Source organism: Dama dama, chromosome 5 (assembly GCF_033118175.1).
Source record: "Dama dama isolate Ldn47 chromosome 5, ASM3311817v1, whole genome shotgun sequence".
Classification (NCBI taxonomy): Eukaryota; Metazoa; Chordata; class Mammalia; order Artiodactyla; family Cervidae; genus Dama; species Dama dama.
The window spans coordinates 63,772,383-63,786,687 of record NC_083685.1 but is presented as its reverse complement, the minus strand read 5'-3'; the positions used below and the strand labels follow the sequence as shown (position 1 = coordinate 63,786,687).

General features: G+C 47.4%; 1 protein-coding gene across 2 annotated transcripts in view; it reads right to left on the bottom strand.

Annotated features, from left to right (window-relative positions):
- Positions 1 to 14,305, bottom strand: part of FHIP1A (FHF complex subunit HOOK interacting protein 1A) — a 292,970-nt gene that overhangs the window by 16,616 nt on the left and 262,049 nt on the right. For both annotated transcript variants that reach the window (XM_061142495.1, XM_061142494.1), the window contains 2 exons: positions 6,377 to 6,567; positions 3,511 to 4,620 (listed from right to left, as the gene is read on the bottom strand). In XM_061142495.1, coding sequence (XP_060998478.1) covers positions 3,511 to 4,620; positions 6,377 to 6,567 — 1,301 coding nt within the window. The remainder of the gene's footprint in view (positions 1 to 3,510; positions 4,621 to 6,376; positions 6,568 to 14,305) is intronic.

Sequence of the window (14,305 nt, the reverse complement as noted above, 5' to 3'; positions counted from 1 at the left end):
AGAAACCTATGTGCAGCTCAAGAAGCAACAGTTAGAACTGGACATGGAACAATGGACTGGTTCAAAATTGGGAAAGGAGTATGTCAAGGCTGTGTATTGTCACCCTGCTTATTTAACTTCAATACAGAGTACATCATGAGAAATGTCAGGCTGGATGAAGCACAAGTTGGAATCAAGATTATCAGGAGAAATATCAATAATCAGATACACAGATGGCACTACCCTTATGGCAGAAAGCAAAGAGGAATTAGAGTGTCTTGATGAAAGTGAAAGAGGAGAGTGAAAAAGCTGGCTTAAAACTCAATATTCTAAAAACTAATGGCATCTGGTCCCATCACTTCCTGGCAAATAGATGGAGAAACAATGGCAACAGTGACACACTTTATTTTTTTGGACTCCAAAATCACTGCAGTCAGTGACTACAGCCACGAAATCAAAAGATGCTCGCTCCTTGGAAGAAAAGCTATGACATCCCAGATAGTATGTTAAGAGCAGAGACACTACTTGCCAACAAATGTCTGTCTAGTCAAAGCTATGGATTTTCCAGTAGTCATCTATGGATGTGAGAGTTGGACCATAAAGAAGGCTGAGTGCTGAAGAATTGATGCTTTCTAACTATGGTGCTGGAAGAGACTCTTGAGAGTCCTTGAACTACAAGGAGATCAAACCAGTCAATCCTAAAGGAAATCAGTCCTGAATATTCTTTGGAAGGACTGAGGCTGAAGCTGAAACTCCAATTCTTCGGCCACCTGATTCAAAGAGCTGACTCATTTGAAAAGACCCTGATGCTGGGAAAGATTGAAGGCAGGAGGAGAAGGGGATGACAGAGGAAGAGATGGTTGGATGGCGATATCATCAATTCAATGGACATGAGTTTGAGCAAGCTCCAAGTGATGGTGATGGACAGGGAAGCCTGGCGTGTTGCAGTCCATGGGGTTGCAAAGAGTCGGACATAACTGAGCGACTGAACAATACTTTGCTTCCTCAATTTACTTAGTGCCCAGGGATGAAGCTCCTCTATAAGAAGGCCAGTATTCTGAAGAACAATCTCCACTAGCAGTGGGTAGTCCTGCTGTCCTGGAGAACACAGCAGACAAACTTGGAAGTCCTGCTGAGTGAGAGCAGATGGGGTACCCGGCGGGCAGAGCTGGTGTTAGCTCTGTCCTTCCTCCCACCAAACTCTGCCTCCGCCCGTGGTAGGCCAGCGCCCTCATGCTCCCCACCCTCCCCTCATCAACTGGGACAAGCCAGACTGTCTAATCCTTTTTACTTATGATTGATTGATTGAGTTTTAATTAAAACCCATTTACACTGAAATGTTATCTCAGCTAGAACTTCAAGGCTTGTAATTGTGCCTTCTACCTGTTTAAACAAATTTTCAGTCATCAGTAAATAGATGAAGAAATGTTGGAGGAGGTGGAAGAGTGCACTGAGATCATGTCAGCCAACTGGTTGCACCTGAAGATGCTGTGACTTCATGGGTGATGAGTGATCCAAGCAGGTGGGAAGGGGGCGTGGTCTTTCCCCACCAAGCCGTCCCCTCCTGGCCAGGGAAGGACGAGCCTCAGCTGAGGCTGCTGGGGGCTGCCTGTGGTGACAGTAATGACGCGGCCCATCCTCCACCCCCAGGATCACATTTAGCTGTCCCAGGGTTAGGACACCAAGGCCATGTGGCTGAAGTGCCCAAGTCAGGAGTCCCCACAGGCCTGATGCAAGGCCAGTCTGTTCCTCTGGGATGCTGGCTCCTTTAGGACCCTCTCCTCTCACTGAATACCTTTCAGACATCCCACCTCGGCTGCCCCCAAGCCCAGGGAAACTCCCTCTGTGCCATGATTTCCAGATTCAGACTGTAAGGGGGAAGGACCCTGTGGGGCCTTCCCAGGACAGACCTCCCTCATGTCTCCTGCCTGCTTCTTGTCTGCAGAGAAAACTTTAGCCAAAGAAAAAATTTAATCAGAAAACTACAAAAGCAAAGGAAAATAGTCAAGCAAGACAAAATAATAATACTTTAGCCATTAAACAAAATCAAGGACCTCTAGTTCCTCTTCAAAGGCTATAGATAAAAGTCTAAGTGATGTCCTGTGAGCTGTTTTGCAGATGTTTTTCAGCTGTTTTTCAAACCCCCACCAGATAGAAAAAGTTAACTACATGATGACCAGACTCTGGCCATGACCTAAGCTGCCAGAATTCTGAGAACTGGCCCCAAAGTAATAGGAACAAACCAACCCTGGAACTGGAGATTCTGCAAACAACCAAGATGATGTTAGTCAGAGTACTGCAAGACTAATTTCAAGATGACGGTCAGAGCTGACAATGCCTGTTCTGCATGTTGTCCCCTCCCTCCGCCTATGCACACCCGAAGCTCCCCTTTAAAAGCTCTTGCCCCCAATCAGCAGTGGGGAGTTGGCTTTTGGACATGAGTCCACCTTCTCCCCAGGTTGCCAGGCTCCTGAATAAAGCAGTCTTTCTTTTCCTACCAACACGTGTCTCTCAAGTATTAGCTTTCAATCAGTGAGCAGCCAAATTGGACTTTGGTAATAAATTTACTTGGCTAATAATTTAATAATAATAATTCTACCATAATTCCTCACCTCAAGCCACTTACCTGATACCCTATCCTAGCCCTTTGCCTCTTCCATGATTTCTACCCACTGTTAGGGGTATACCACTGGAACACACCCATTCTTTTATTAGAGTGATGAGTTTATGTGGATCTGCTCTACTCATTTTTGGATGAAGATTTTGTGATTAATTGAAATGAGTTCCCAGGGAAAGGCATGACTAACTCCAATGGCCTGTACTGTCTGTATACAGCCACACTGATTCAAGGGGTATTCTGAGCACCTACTGTATGTTCTGTCCACTGCTCAGAACCAGGCACAGAACAGAGACCACGCCAACAACTGTGCCCTCATGGAGCACACGAGCCAGTGGAGGAAATCGGAATTGTTTTTTAAAACAATTAACGTATAAAACATATAAAAACAAACGCTAAGGAGAAAAATAAATTAAGACTAGAGGAGGAGAAGGGGATAACAGAGGATGATATGGTAGGATGGCATCACTGACTCAATGGACATGAGTCTGAGCAAATTCCAGGAGATGGTGAAGGACAGTGAAGCCTGGCGTGCTCCAGTCCATGAAGTCGCAAAGAGTCAGGCACAACTTAGTGACTGAACACCAAAAAAGAAGAAATGAGGCTATTAAATAATGAGACCAGACTTCTTGTGGGGTTTAGTGAGTCCTGTTGGCCTCTCAATAGAAGTTACTTAATGGCAAAATATAACCTCCAATTTGCTTGGGGGAGCAGGCGGGGAAAAAGACAATCATTGCAAGATGATAAAATAAGATAAAAATTAAACCACTCCTCCCTGCTCCTTACAAAAATACTTCCACCCCTCTGGTAGGTAAACTGAGAATGCCCCTTACCTGCACCTACCTCACTCCTCTGATGCAACATGTACAAGTACTTTCAAAAGCAGAAACCACAAAGCAATCTGAGGGCGTCACCTGTAAACGGGGTGCTCTGCATCCTTGCGGGACGGTGACTGGCAAAGGCGGCTTCGTCTCGCACTCCGAACGGGGATGGCGGGGTCTCTGTGGGGGGCGCCTCAGCTATGAAAGAGTCAAAGTCATCGTCCTCCTCCTCTGGGTCCTTCCCCTCTTCCTCCTCTTCCCCTTGGCTCCCGTCTTTCTCCCCCTCCGGCTCCTTTGTGACCAGCAAGGCATCTGGTGAGGAGAGATCCTGCTCCATCAGGCCCTCGGTGCTGGAACCCAGCTCTTTAATGATCTGTTCGTACTGGGCCATGAAATCTTCACCCTCGGGGCTAGCCGCTGTCGGCTGGGCACCAGGCTCCACCTCGGGGCTGGGGGCTGCTGACTCAGGGGTTGGCTCTGGGGTGACCTCGGGCTCGTTCTCTGGTTCTGGGTCCCTGGACACACTGTGGGGCACGTCCGAATCGGCCCTGCTATGTTCCTCCTCAGAATCCATCTCTGGTTCAGGGCCAGGCAGAGGGCCGTTGTTCAGGGGGGCACCCTGGACCTGGGTCTGGGCTGGGAGCCTCATGGAGTCCTCCTGTGAACCACGGGCGTCTTCAGCATCCTTCTCAGCACACAGCCTGTACACCATCACATCGTCCTGGAAGTCAGACTCTTCGATGTAGGCCCCTTTGAAGAGCAGGATGGCATTCTTCTTCATCTCCTGGATGTGTTTGGGGGGGTCCACGGGGGCCGGGGGACTGGCGTTCTCAGCATCCTCATACGGCCCGGGGGAGCCCCCGCCGGTCCCCGAGGAGATCCCGGTGTCGTAGCTGTCATCCCACTCCAGCTCTGTGTGGCTCTTCTCCTTCCGGGTCGCCCCGGGGACCTGCTGCGGAAGCCGGAGCACAGGGGAGGTGGCGCCAGGGGCCCTCTCCTCCGGCGGGCCCAGGCAGAATGCCTCGGGGTCAGGGGAGTCTCCGTCGTACAGGGCGGACCACACGCGGCAGTCCCGCATGCAGCGGAGGATGTTGGTGTGGGCCTCCCAGAGGTACTGCAGGTAGCTGATGTCCAGGGCTTTGCCGTACTCCACGATGCAGGCCGACGGCGCGAACGCCTCGGGTAGTGGTGGCTCCGTGGGCCCTGCCCCAGGAGACACACGAGTCAGAACGGGGTGCAGCTCTGCGGAGCTGCCCAGACCCTGTCCCCCCAAGCCACTGTGGTTCTAAAGGTTTCTGACCATGATTCTCAAAGAACAAAAAAAATGGTTACATTTTTAGGAAGAAAAAATAAAAACAAAAACTCTACCCTGACAGAAGACAGAAGACAGAAGACAGAAAACCAACCTGGCCACTGCCAGCGGAGGTCTGCTACCGGTGTCAGCCTTTGAGAAGTTGGAGCTAATGACGGCAAACTCTCAAGCTGCGGGGAGGATTAGGTGAAGTAATACTTCCAATATGGCACCTGCCATAGAGCAGGTCAGAATTAAAAAGATTTTTGCTTTGACTCTAAAGTAGAAAGCCTATATAATCCGTGAACTTGGAAAACAGATTTTCTCTAGAAAACCCTGGGTTTTTTCGAAAAGCCTGTTAATTCATTCTGCCATCCTGAGAATTACTGGGAGTTTTATGTTCCAAGTAGTGTCTTGTGATAAATTTTCATATTCACTACCAAAACAGCCCCTTTACCCTAAGAATGATACACTGACTACCTCTGATGTTAAAAAGCTCTCAACCATGTAACTGAAATAGCTATGCAAACATCTGCATTGAAGTTTACATTTCCTTTAGGAGAAAAATGGACTCTCACAAGGGCAAACATAAATTCTACCATTTCTTAAAACATCCACCACCCAGCAGGCACTTTATCGGTGCTGTCGAATTTAATCCTCACAACAAGCCTATGTGGAGACACTGTTTTCTCCATTTACAGGATGATGAAATTGAGGCTCAGAGGCAAAGATCACCCGAGAGCCAGTGGCAGAGACACGAGTCAAGCAACAAGTCCTACTCATTACCTCCCCAAGTCAAGGTCATCTCACGTCAACCTCTCTCCTTATTTCGTTCAAGCCTCTTCATTATCTAAAATAAGGGCTAACTCTACCTTAGCTATAGCCAACTCCAACCCCCGGCCCCATTTTGTTTAAAAAGACGTGCGAATACCACACATCTCATGCTTGTACACTGAGGAGGCTGCTAGGAAGCCTAGTGAAAACTGAGGTCTGGGGACACTGACCAGGTGAGAGCTGGGCGTGTCAGTGAATACTTATCACAACTTCAAGAAGCAGAAAAGGAACCCTAGCTAGTCAGTCATAAAAGAGACAGGACTCAGTGCAGCATTCCCTGTCTGCCAAGAGAGACACACATCCAAGAGAGATGGCATCTGGTATCCTCGTGTTTATAAAGATTATCACTAGAGAGGGCTGCCTGGGAGGCTGGGACCCGGGACCCTGTGCTTCAGTGCTTACACCTGGACATGCATCTCCTCCTCCCCTCCAGCAACAGAATACAAAGAAGCTATGAGGAACTAAAAATAACCACATGCATGCACAGATGGGGCAAATGATGAAAAACAGCATACAAAAAGGCCAAAGCTGGACCGCCACTCCTGCGGTGCCAGAAGCAACAGGGCACTGAGCATGGTCCCAGCACCGGCAGCCCCCGGGGGTCGGCAGACCACCTAAGCCAGCCCTCTGACCCCACCTACCTGTTCACCCCCACCCTCACCCCACTTAAGGGACCAGCCTGGCCCCCGGCTTGGGGAGCAAGCAAAGGCATCTGCTTCTTGTTCTTGGGCTGCAGCAAGAGGCCCGGGAAAGCCCTGCCTGAATTCCTCCCCTGGCCTCTTGTCAATTTGTATTGCTTCAAGGGTCAGGGACGCAGGTCAGCAACACCCCTACCTGGGCTATCACGCGTGCACTTTGACCAGAGAATATAATCCCTCTCCTGGTTCCCAAGCGTCAGGGTGATCCCGCTGGAGCAACAGACGGGGGTCAGGGCGAGCAGCTTGGCCGCAGACACAGAGTAACAGTCTCTCTCCTTCACAGCCCACCTCTGACTCAGCATCATGTGATTGCAAGGGATCAGATACCTGGAAGACAAGAAGGGCCGCGTTCAGAGTCTGCAGGTCCATTCCCGTGATCAGGGGGGCTCATCCTTTCTGCACTTTCACTCCAGCCCTCTACCAGCCTCACTCCCGAGCTTAAAACTTGTCAAGGGCTTCTTTTTTCTGACAGCAGATTTAAGGGCCTTCACAGGTTAACATCCCCAAGCTTCCCATCTCTTCATCGATGTGCTGTCCCTCTGTGCCCTGGGCCTTTACCCTTGCTGTAACCTCCCCTGCAGTAAGCTGCCCCCTCCCGCCAGACACATGCCTTATCATCTTGCAAACTCCAACTTCAGTGCCACTTTCTCCAGGAAGGCATCTGGGCTTCCTACTCCAAGATGGGAGATACCCTCTCCCTCCACTACGCTCATGGCCCTCTGCTAAGGCACTGCTCTCAGAATCACAGTTATTTTGGTATCTGCCTTCTCGACATGATGTGCTACCGGAAGCAGCACCTCCTTCAGGCGTTCTGCCTCATGATCCCACGGTCAGCGCTCAGAGTGGGCCCCGAAGCACAGCAGCTGCACAAGAAGGCAAAGCCCCTGTCAGAGAGCCAGCCTCCTCTCGTGTTCTCCCGTGGGGCCATGAGAATATCTTGTGCTGCAGTGTTCTGGCACCAGTTCTGAAGGGGGTGTAAGGGTGGGGGGTGTCCCCATACCACCAAGCACGCAGTGCTCCAGACTGAAGGTGTCCTTCGGTTCAACTCAAGTCTGACACTGTCTGTTTGGAGATGGCAGGGGCGCCCATGGGGTGAGGGTTTGGTCCTACAAGACTTCCCAACACACACACACACACACACACACACACACACACTTCAGATGCCAGTCACAAGTCCAGGCTGCCACCTGTGCTCCTGAGGTTCCAACAACCCCCTCTTGGTTTGATCAGTTTGCTAGAGCAGTGCACAGAACTCAGAGGCTTTTTTTCAACTTATTCATTTTATACTGGAGCACAGCCAGTTAACAATGTTGCGACAGTTTCAAGTGGACAGCAAAGGCACTCGGCCATATATACGCACGTGTCCACTCTCCCCCAACCCCCTCCCATCCAGGCAGCTCCGAAGCACTCAGCATAGCGCCCTGGGCTATATACAGCAGGTCCCTGCTGGTCAGCCTTAAAACACAGCGATGGGTGCCTATCCATCCCAAACTCCCTAACTGTCCCTTCCCCTCACCACCTACGTTCGTTCTCTAAACCTGTGAGTCTGTTTCTGCTTTGTAAATAAAGAACTCAGAGACATATTACTTACTAGGTCACTGGTTTGTTAGGGAAGGATGTAACTCATGAACAGTCGGATGGAGAGATGCAGGGGGTCAGGGGTGGCAGAGGGTATGGAGGTATGGTCATCTCCCGGCCACCTCTCTCCCAGCACCTCCACCAACAGGAGGCTCTCCACACCCAGCCGTTGTGGGGCTTTATGGAGGTTTCACTACGGTCATGGCTAACTGAATTCGTACTTAATTCAACCTTCTCCTCTCCCCGGATAGCAGGGGCTCAGAAGAAAAAGGACAAAGATCAAACATACATTTCTTCGTATGAACCACAACAGCTCAGTGGCCCAGGGCTCACCATGGAGCACTGGGCCCTGTCTCACACCAGACACTTCTGGGAGTGGGGGACAAAGCATCTCGGGATCATCACACAGCCAGAAACAGGAAAAAGTGGGCAGTCATTTCTGACACAGCCGGAGCACACTGGCAGGCCGCGAGGCTGGAATGAAGTGCGTTTCAGCGGCTTCCTTTCCTAACAGGGAGAAAGACCACACTGTTTGTTTAAACAAAGATGCAACAAACGGGGTGGAAGCCTCACGGCCAGAGCCGAGTGCCCCACGTTTGTGTGGGAGCCAATTCCAGAGACCCCGAGCCCTGAGGCGGACAACCACAATCTTCAATAAACCTGCAAGGTTTTGTTTCTGTATTAAGCTTTCAAGAGGGAGGCAGTACAGAGGAAAACAAGCCATGATTAAGGATTCAGTGAAAAAGATAAAAGTACAACTGCCAGGGTACGTCCTGAGGCCAGTAAACATTGAGCTGTCTCCCACAGCCCCTGCGGATCCACAGGAGGAAAACCTATGTTTGCATTAATGACTGACCTGCTGCAAGCGCCTGAGTCAAGGAGGAAAAGAGATGTCATTCTCTTCATAGCAAGTTACACTTTGGTCTTTATATAATGTTCATGGTATGAGATGACAAACTTGCCACTGAACCTTCAGTTCTCAAGAAACAAGTCAAGGACTTCCCTAGTGGTCCAGTGGCGAAGACTCCAGGTTCCCAATGCAGGGGGCCTGGATTCGTTCTTTGGCCAGGGAACTAGATCCCACATGCCACAGGCAATTAAATAAGTAACATAAATACAAATAAATATATATAAACAAATACTTAAATTGTGCTAAGTCACTTCAGTCGTGTCTGACTCTTTGTGACCCTATGGACTGTAGCCAGGCTCCTCTGTCCATGGGTTTCTCCAGGCAAGAACACTGGAGTGGGTTGCCATGCCCTCCTCCAGGGGATCTTCCTGAACCAGAGATCAAACCTATGTCTCTTATGTTTCCTACACTGGTAGGTGGGTTCTCTACCACTAGTGATACTACCTTTAATCAGTAAATCAAACTATGCCTCATGCAACCCAAACCTAGCTAGATTTCCAAGTAAGGGAGACCCAGTCTCCCCTCCCCACACTCATAGGCATACAACACACACAGACACCTGAGCCCAAACCCCCATCACTAAGATCCAGACACACCCCACATGTCTGACGCAGCAGTATTTATTTGCAAGTTCAGGTGCGTGGAACTCAAAGGGTCTAAGAACAAACAGGAAAGACAGGAGAAGGCAGTGCGGGAAATGGGCCACGTCTATCCTCATCCTTAGCCCAGCTTTGGCGACGTGCGCCTGAGTCTTACTGGAGAGGAAACAGATCCTACAGGCAGAAAATGAAAGTGCTCTTTTCATGAGGATCTCTATGAGAGGAGAGGCTTTGTGGACCGAGCGTGATGCAAAGGAGAGGCGCCTTCTCTGGCCTGCACAGTTCTGGCCCCAAGGACACACGGGGAGGCCATGCTGGTCCAGCCCTGCCCTCCACCACCCCCGAGCCCTCTCAGGGGCGGGGACACGGCAGGGGAGGCAGCACCAGTCAAGGGCTCAGCAGAGACACTCCTGTGGCAACTGCACTGGGGCCCAGACTTGTGCATGAGCCCATGTAAGACTCCACCCTTGGGCTCCCACAGAAGTGATAGCTGATGCTTCACGGGGGGCCGTGGTCTTAGACAAGGGGCAGGGGGGCGGTAAGAACCAGGGAAACCTGTCCTGTGGCTGCTGATGCGAACTCTTCTGCCGTCACAGGCGAGAGAGGCCCGGGGAAATTCACATTATACAGAATTTATATTGTATCCTTATTCTCATCATTAATTATTTAAGAAACAACCTGCTTCGATGCTTTTATATACTGCATGATGACTTGCAGCAGGAACTTGATGACTGCTTACAGCTCAAACCAAGCATATTTCATGACTTAAGTTGATATACATAGATTTCTACTCTTTATTTGAAGAACTAAAAAAAAAAAAAAGGAACAGTGGATCAAACCTAATAAAGCTATTTATCAAATATCACCAGTGGGTAGCTTGGAATTATATTAGAATAAATAGTGATTGGGAATTTGCAAGTTTACAAATACACACTTTCAGTAGAAACTAAGAATTTTCTTCTGAGTAAATAAAATAAAGGGATCCCTGAGTAGTTGAAGGAGAGGGTTCTATACAATTAGAAATTGGAGAGCCAACCCAAATGAATAACACCTCTGCATTTAAAGCAGGACTTCTACTACTGTGCTTTTATAATGAAGGATTATCCCAGAGAGAGAGTGGGGGAACTACACACTGACTCCCATCTTCCCTCTTTTACAGAGAAAGATTAGAAACAGAATGAAGTCAGATGTTCCCCAAACGTCAACCATCAAGATTAAGTGGCTGATGACAGCAGAAAAATCACTTAGGAAATTTAATACAGATGTCTGTCCTCAAACTATCTTTTCATTTCAACTATATTTGCCTGGGGTGTGATTTTATTTAAGTTCAGGAAGCAGTAAATATTACATAATCGGAAACTAACAAATGGCTTTAGAGGCTCAGGTTACTCAAAGCCATCCCAATACAGCAGGAAAAAAAATATTTCCTACATTGTCCTCCCTTTTTTCATTATCTCCCTAGCCCTCTGCAACCCTGGGTCCATGTTCTATGTTATTGGATATCACTCAATAAAATAAATCATCATCACTTCTGAAACAATTCAGTGACAACCAATCAATAACAGAGCATATACACAGCCTGCTGCTACACTGACAATAAAAACAAACAAAGCAGTCAGGTATGATGAAGTAAGCAAGATGCTTCTTAGGAGATGATGACAACCTCAGTATGCACCAACAGGCAAAAATCTTAAAAGCAATGTGAGTCAATTTCAAGAAGCTCCTTTGTTTTTCAAAGACGTTTTGGCCGTATTTCTCCTATTCATCGTACCTAGGTTGGCTTCTTTTCCCCTCTCCTCCAGAAACCTGCTGCTGCTGCTAAGTCGCTTCAGTCGTGTCCAACTCTGTGCGACCCCACAGACGGCAGCCCACCAGGCTCCCCCATCCCTGGGATTCTCCAGGCAGGAACACTGGAGTGGGTTGCCATTTCCTTCTCCAATGCATGAAAGTGAAAAGGGAAAGGGAAGTCGCTCAGTCGTGTCTGACTCCCAGTGACCCCATGGACTGCAGCCCACCAGGCTCCTCCATCCATGGGATTTTCCAGGCAAGAACACTGGAGTGGGGTGCCATTGCCTTCTCCCCCCCAGAAACCTAATGCTCTCGTAAGGTGGGAATGTTCCTGAAGTGAACAGACAGCTTCTCTTTGAGCAAAATAGTCTCTACCTGAACACAAAAGGTGATGCAGTTCATAAACCTGACAAAGGGCCGTACTTGAGAAAGAAAAACCCCAACCAGAACATTCAGAAATGGCACGCAGGGTACTAAGCTACTCAGCAGTGCCTAAATGGGGAAGGGTCATGAGCACGCGGGTAATCTGTCAGGTGACGGCACGTCAACAGGCCCTGCCTGCCTGTGCCCATCACAGGTCACACCTGTGAGGTAGACAATTTCTCTTACATTTTCTGTGCCCCTAAATAGCCTCTCTAGGTGTACCTTACCCAGCTTACTATTCTGATATCTTGTTAAGGAAAAAAAAATCAGTTTCAAATGGATTATCACTTTGAAATGTCAATAATTAAGAGTGTTTGGGTTGCAACAGAAATTGATGTAGTTTTATCATGTAACAAGTAACTTCACTAAAGTCACATAATCGTCACTGCTCTATTGCCTCTCAGATCTGCAAGTCTGTCAGATACATTCAAATGAGTACAGCAGCAACAACAAAAAAGGACAGGTTACAAATATAGGTCCCTTAAAGTTTAAGTGGCTAGAAAAATGAGGATTTTCCATTGTCTTTGCTTTTGGTACAGATTTTAAGTCAGAAAAGACTGTTTTCATTATGGTAAGCCCCTCTTATCTGCAGGAGATACATTCCAAGAACCCCAGGGATGCCTGAAACTGTGGATAGTACTGAACCCTATAAATACTATGCTTTTTTCTATACATACAAATCTATGATAAAGTTTAATTTATAGATTAGGCTCAGTAAGAGAATAACAACAACAGCTAGTAATAGCTAATTTTTCCCAACTTTAGAAAAGTTTTAGTGTTAGAAAATGGACAGACATGATAACATCAATATTTTAATTTACAAAATGGTACTGCAGAATGACAAAAAAATCATATCCAGCTCATTTATCTAGTGATAATATGGTCTAGCCTATTCAGTTTTCACCCTAGAATACACAACGTTTTAGCTCATGGATCCATTTTTGGAGTATCTGGTGATAAAATATAACAATTATAACAATGCACTGTAATGAAAGTTACGTGAATGTAGTCTGTCTCTCAAAGTATCCCAGTGTGCTATACTCATCCTTCTTGTGATGACCTGAGATGATGAAATGCCTACATGATGGTGTGAAATGAGGTGAATGATGTCAGCCTTGTGACGGACACTCAGGCCGCTACTGACCTTCTGACATAAGACAAAGGATGCACATGTACTTAAGGTGATCCTGGATCACTTAGCCATGAGGATGTCGATGGCTGGATATCAAGGGCAGACTCTGTCAATAACTGGAGATCCTGGGAGGGGAGGCCTGAGATTCCATCACACTACTCAGAGCAGCACACAATTTAAAAGCTATGAACTGTTTATTTCCAGAAGTTTCCACTTAATATTTCTGAGCCATGGTTGACCATGGGTAACTGAAACCTTGAAAAACAGAACTGAAGATAAGAGGGACTCAGTTCAGTTCAGTCGCTCAGTTGTGTCCAACTCTCTGCAACCTCATGGACTGTAGCACACCAGGCTTCCCTGTCTTTTCCAGCATCAGGGTCTTTTCCAATGAGTCAATTCTTCACATCAGGTGGCCAAAGTATTGGAGCTTCAGTTTCAGCATCAGTTCTTCCAATTCAGGACTTATTTCCTTTAGGAGTAAGTGACTGGTTTGATCTCCTTGCAGTTCAAGACTCTCAAAGAGCCTTCTCCAACACCACACTTCAAAAGCATCAATTCTTCGGCACTCAGCTTTCTTTATGGTCCAACTCCCACATCCATACATGACTTAGCTTTGACTAGATGGACCTACACACCTTTTCATTACACCTTATCATTCCAGCCACCATTGTTCACAGCCTTGTTCTCACAATTGTAAATCTCCTTATCTCTTTCTGCTGCAAACTTAGTAGTAACTTCTTCAATCTCATTAATTCTTAATCTGTATCTTAAATGTTATTTACACTAAGCACTCTGTTTTTCATTTTAATAATTAAAGTTTCAACTTCTAAAAGCCCCAACTGGTTCTTTAAGTCTGCCTGTCATTTTTACTTGATTGTCAAAATACCATTTTTAGGGGACTTCCCTGGTGGTCCAGTCATTAAGAATCTGCTTCCAGTGCAGGGGACTCGGGTTTGATCCCTGGTAAAAGAACTAAGATCCCACATGCTGCAGGGCAACTAAGCCTGTATGCCACAGCTTAGACTCAATGCAGCCAAATAAATAAAAATAAAATAAATTTCTTAAAAAAAGTTTTCAGTTTAACAGAAATAATAAGTATTGGCAAGGATCTGAAGAAACTAGAAACCTGAGCACTGTTAGTGGACTTATAAAATGTGCAGCCATTGTAGAAAAAAGAAAATTAAACAGAATGACCATATGACCCAGCAACTTCACTTCTGGGTATCTACACAAAAGAAGAGAAAGCAGGGTTTTGAAGAGACATATCTGTATATCTATGGCCATAGCAGTGTTATTCATTACGGCTAAAATGGGAAGCAAGTCAAAATGTCCACTGACATGTGGTATAAATAATGGAATATTACTCGGTGTTCAAAAGGAAGGAAATTCTGACACCTGCTACAACATGAAAGCCTCTTGAAGACACTGTGCTAAGTGAGATAAACCAGGCGCAGAGAGACAGACACTGCATGGGCCCACTGACACGAGGCGCCTGGAAGGGGAACGTTCAGAGCAACAGCAGGCAGGGCGGTGGCTGCCAGGGGCTGGGGCGGGGGGCCACGAGTGAGGATTTAAGGGGCACAGAAGGGCTTTCTTTGGGAGGTGAGAACAATTCTGGAGACGGATGATGGCAGT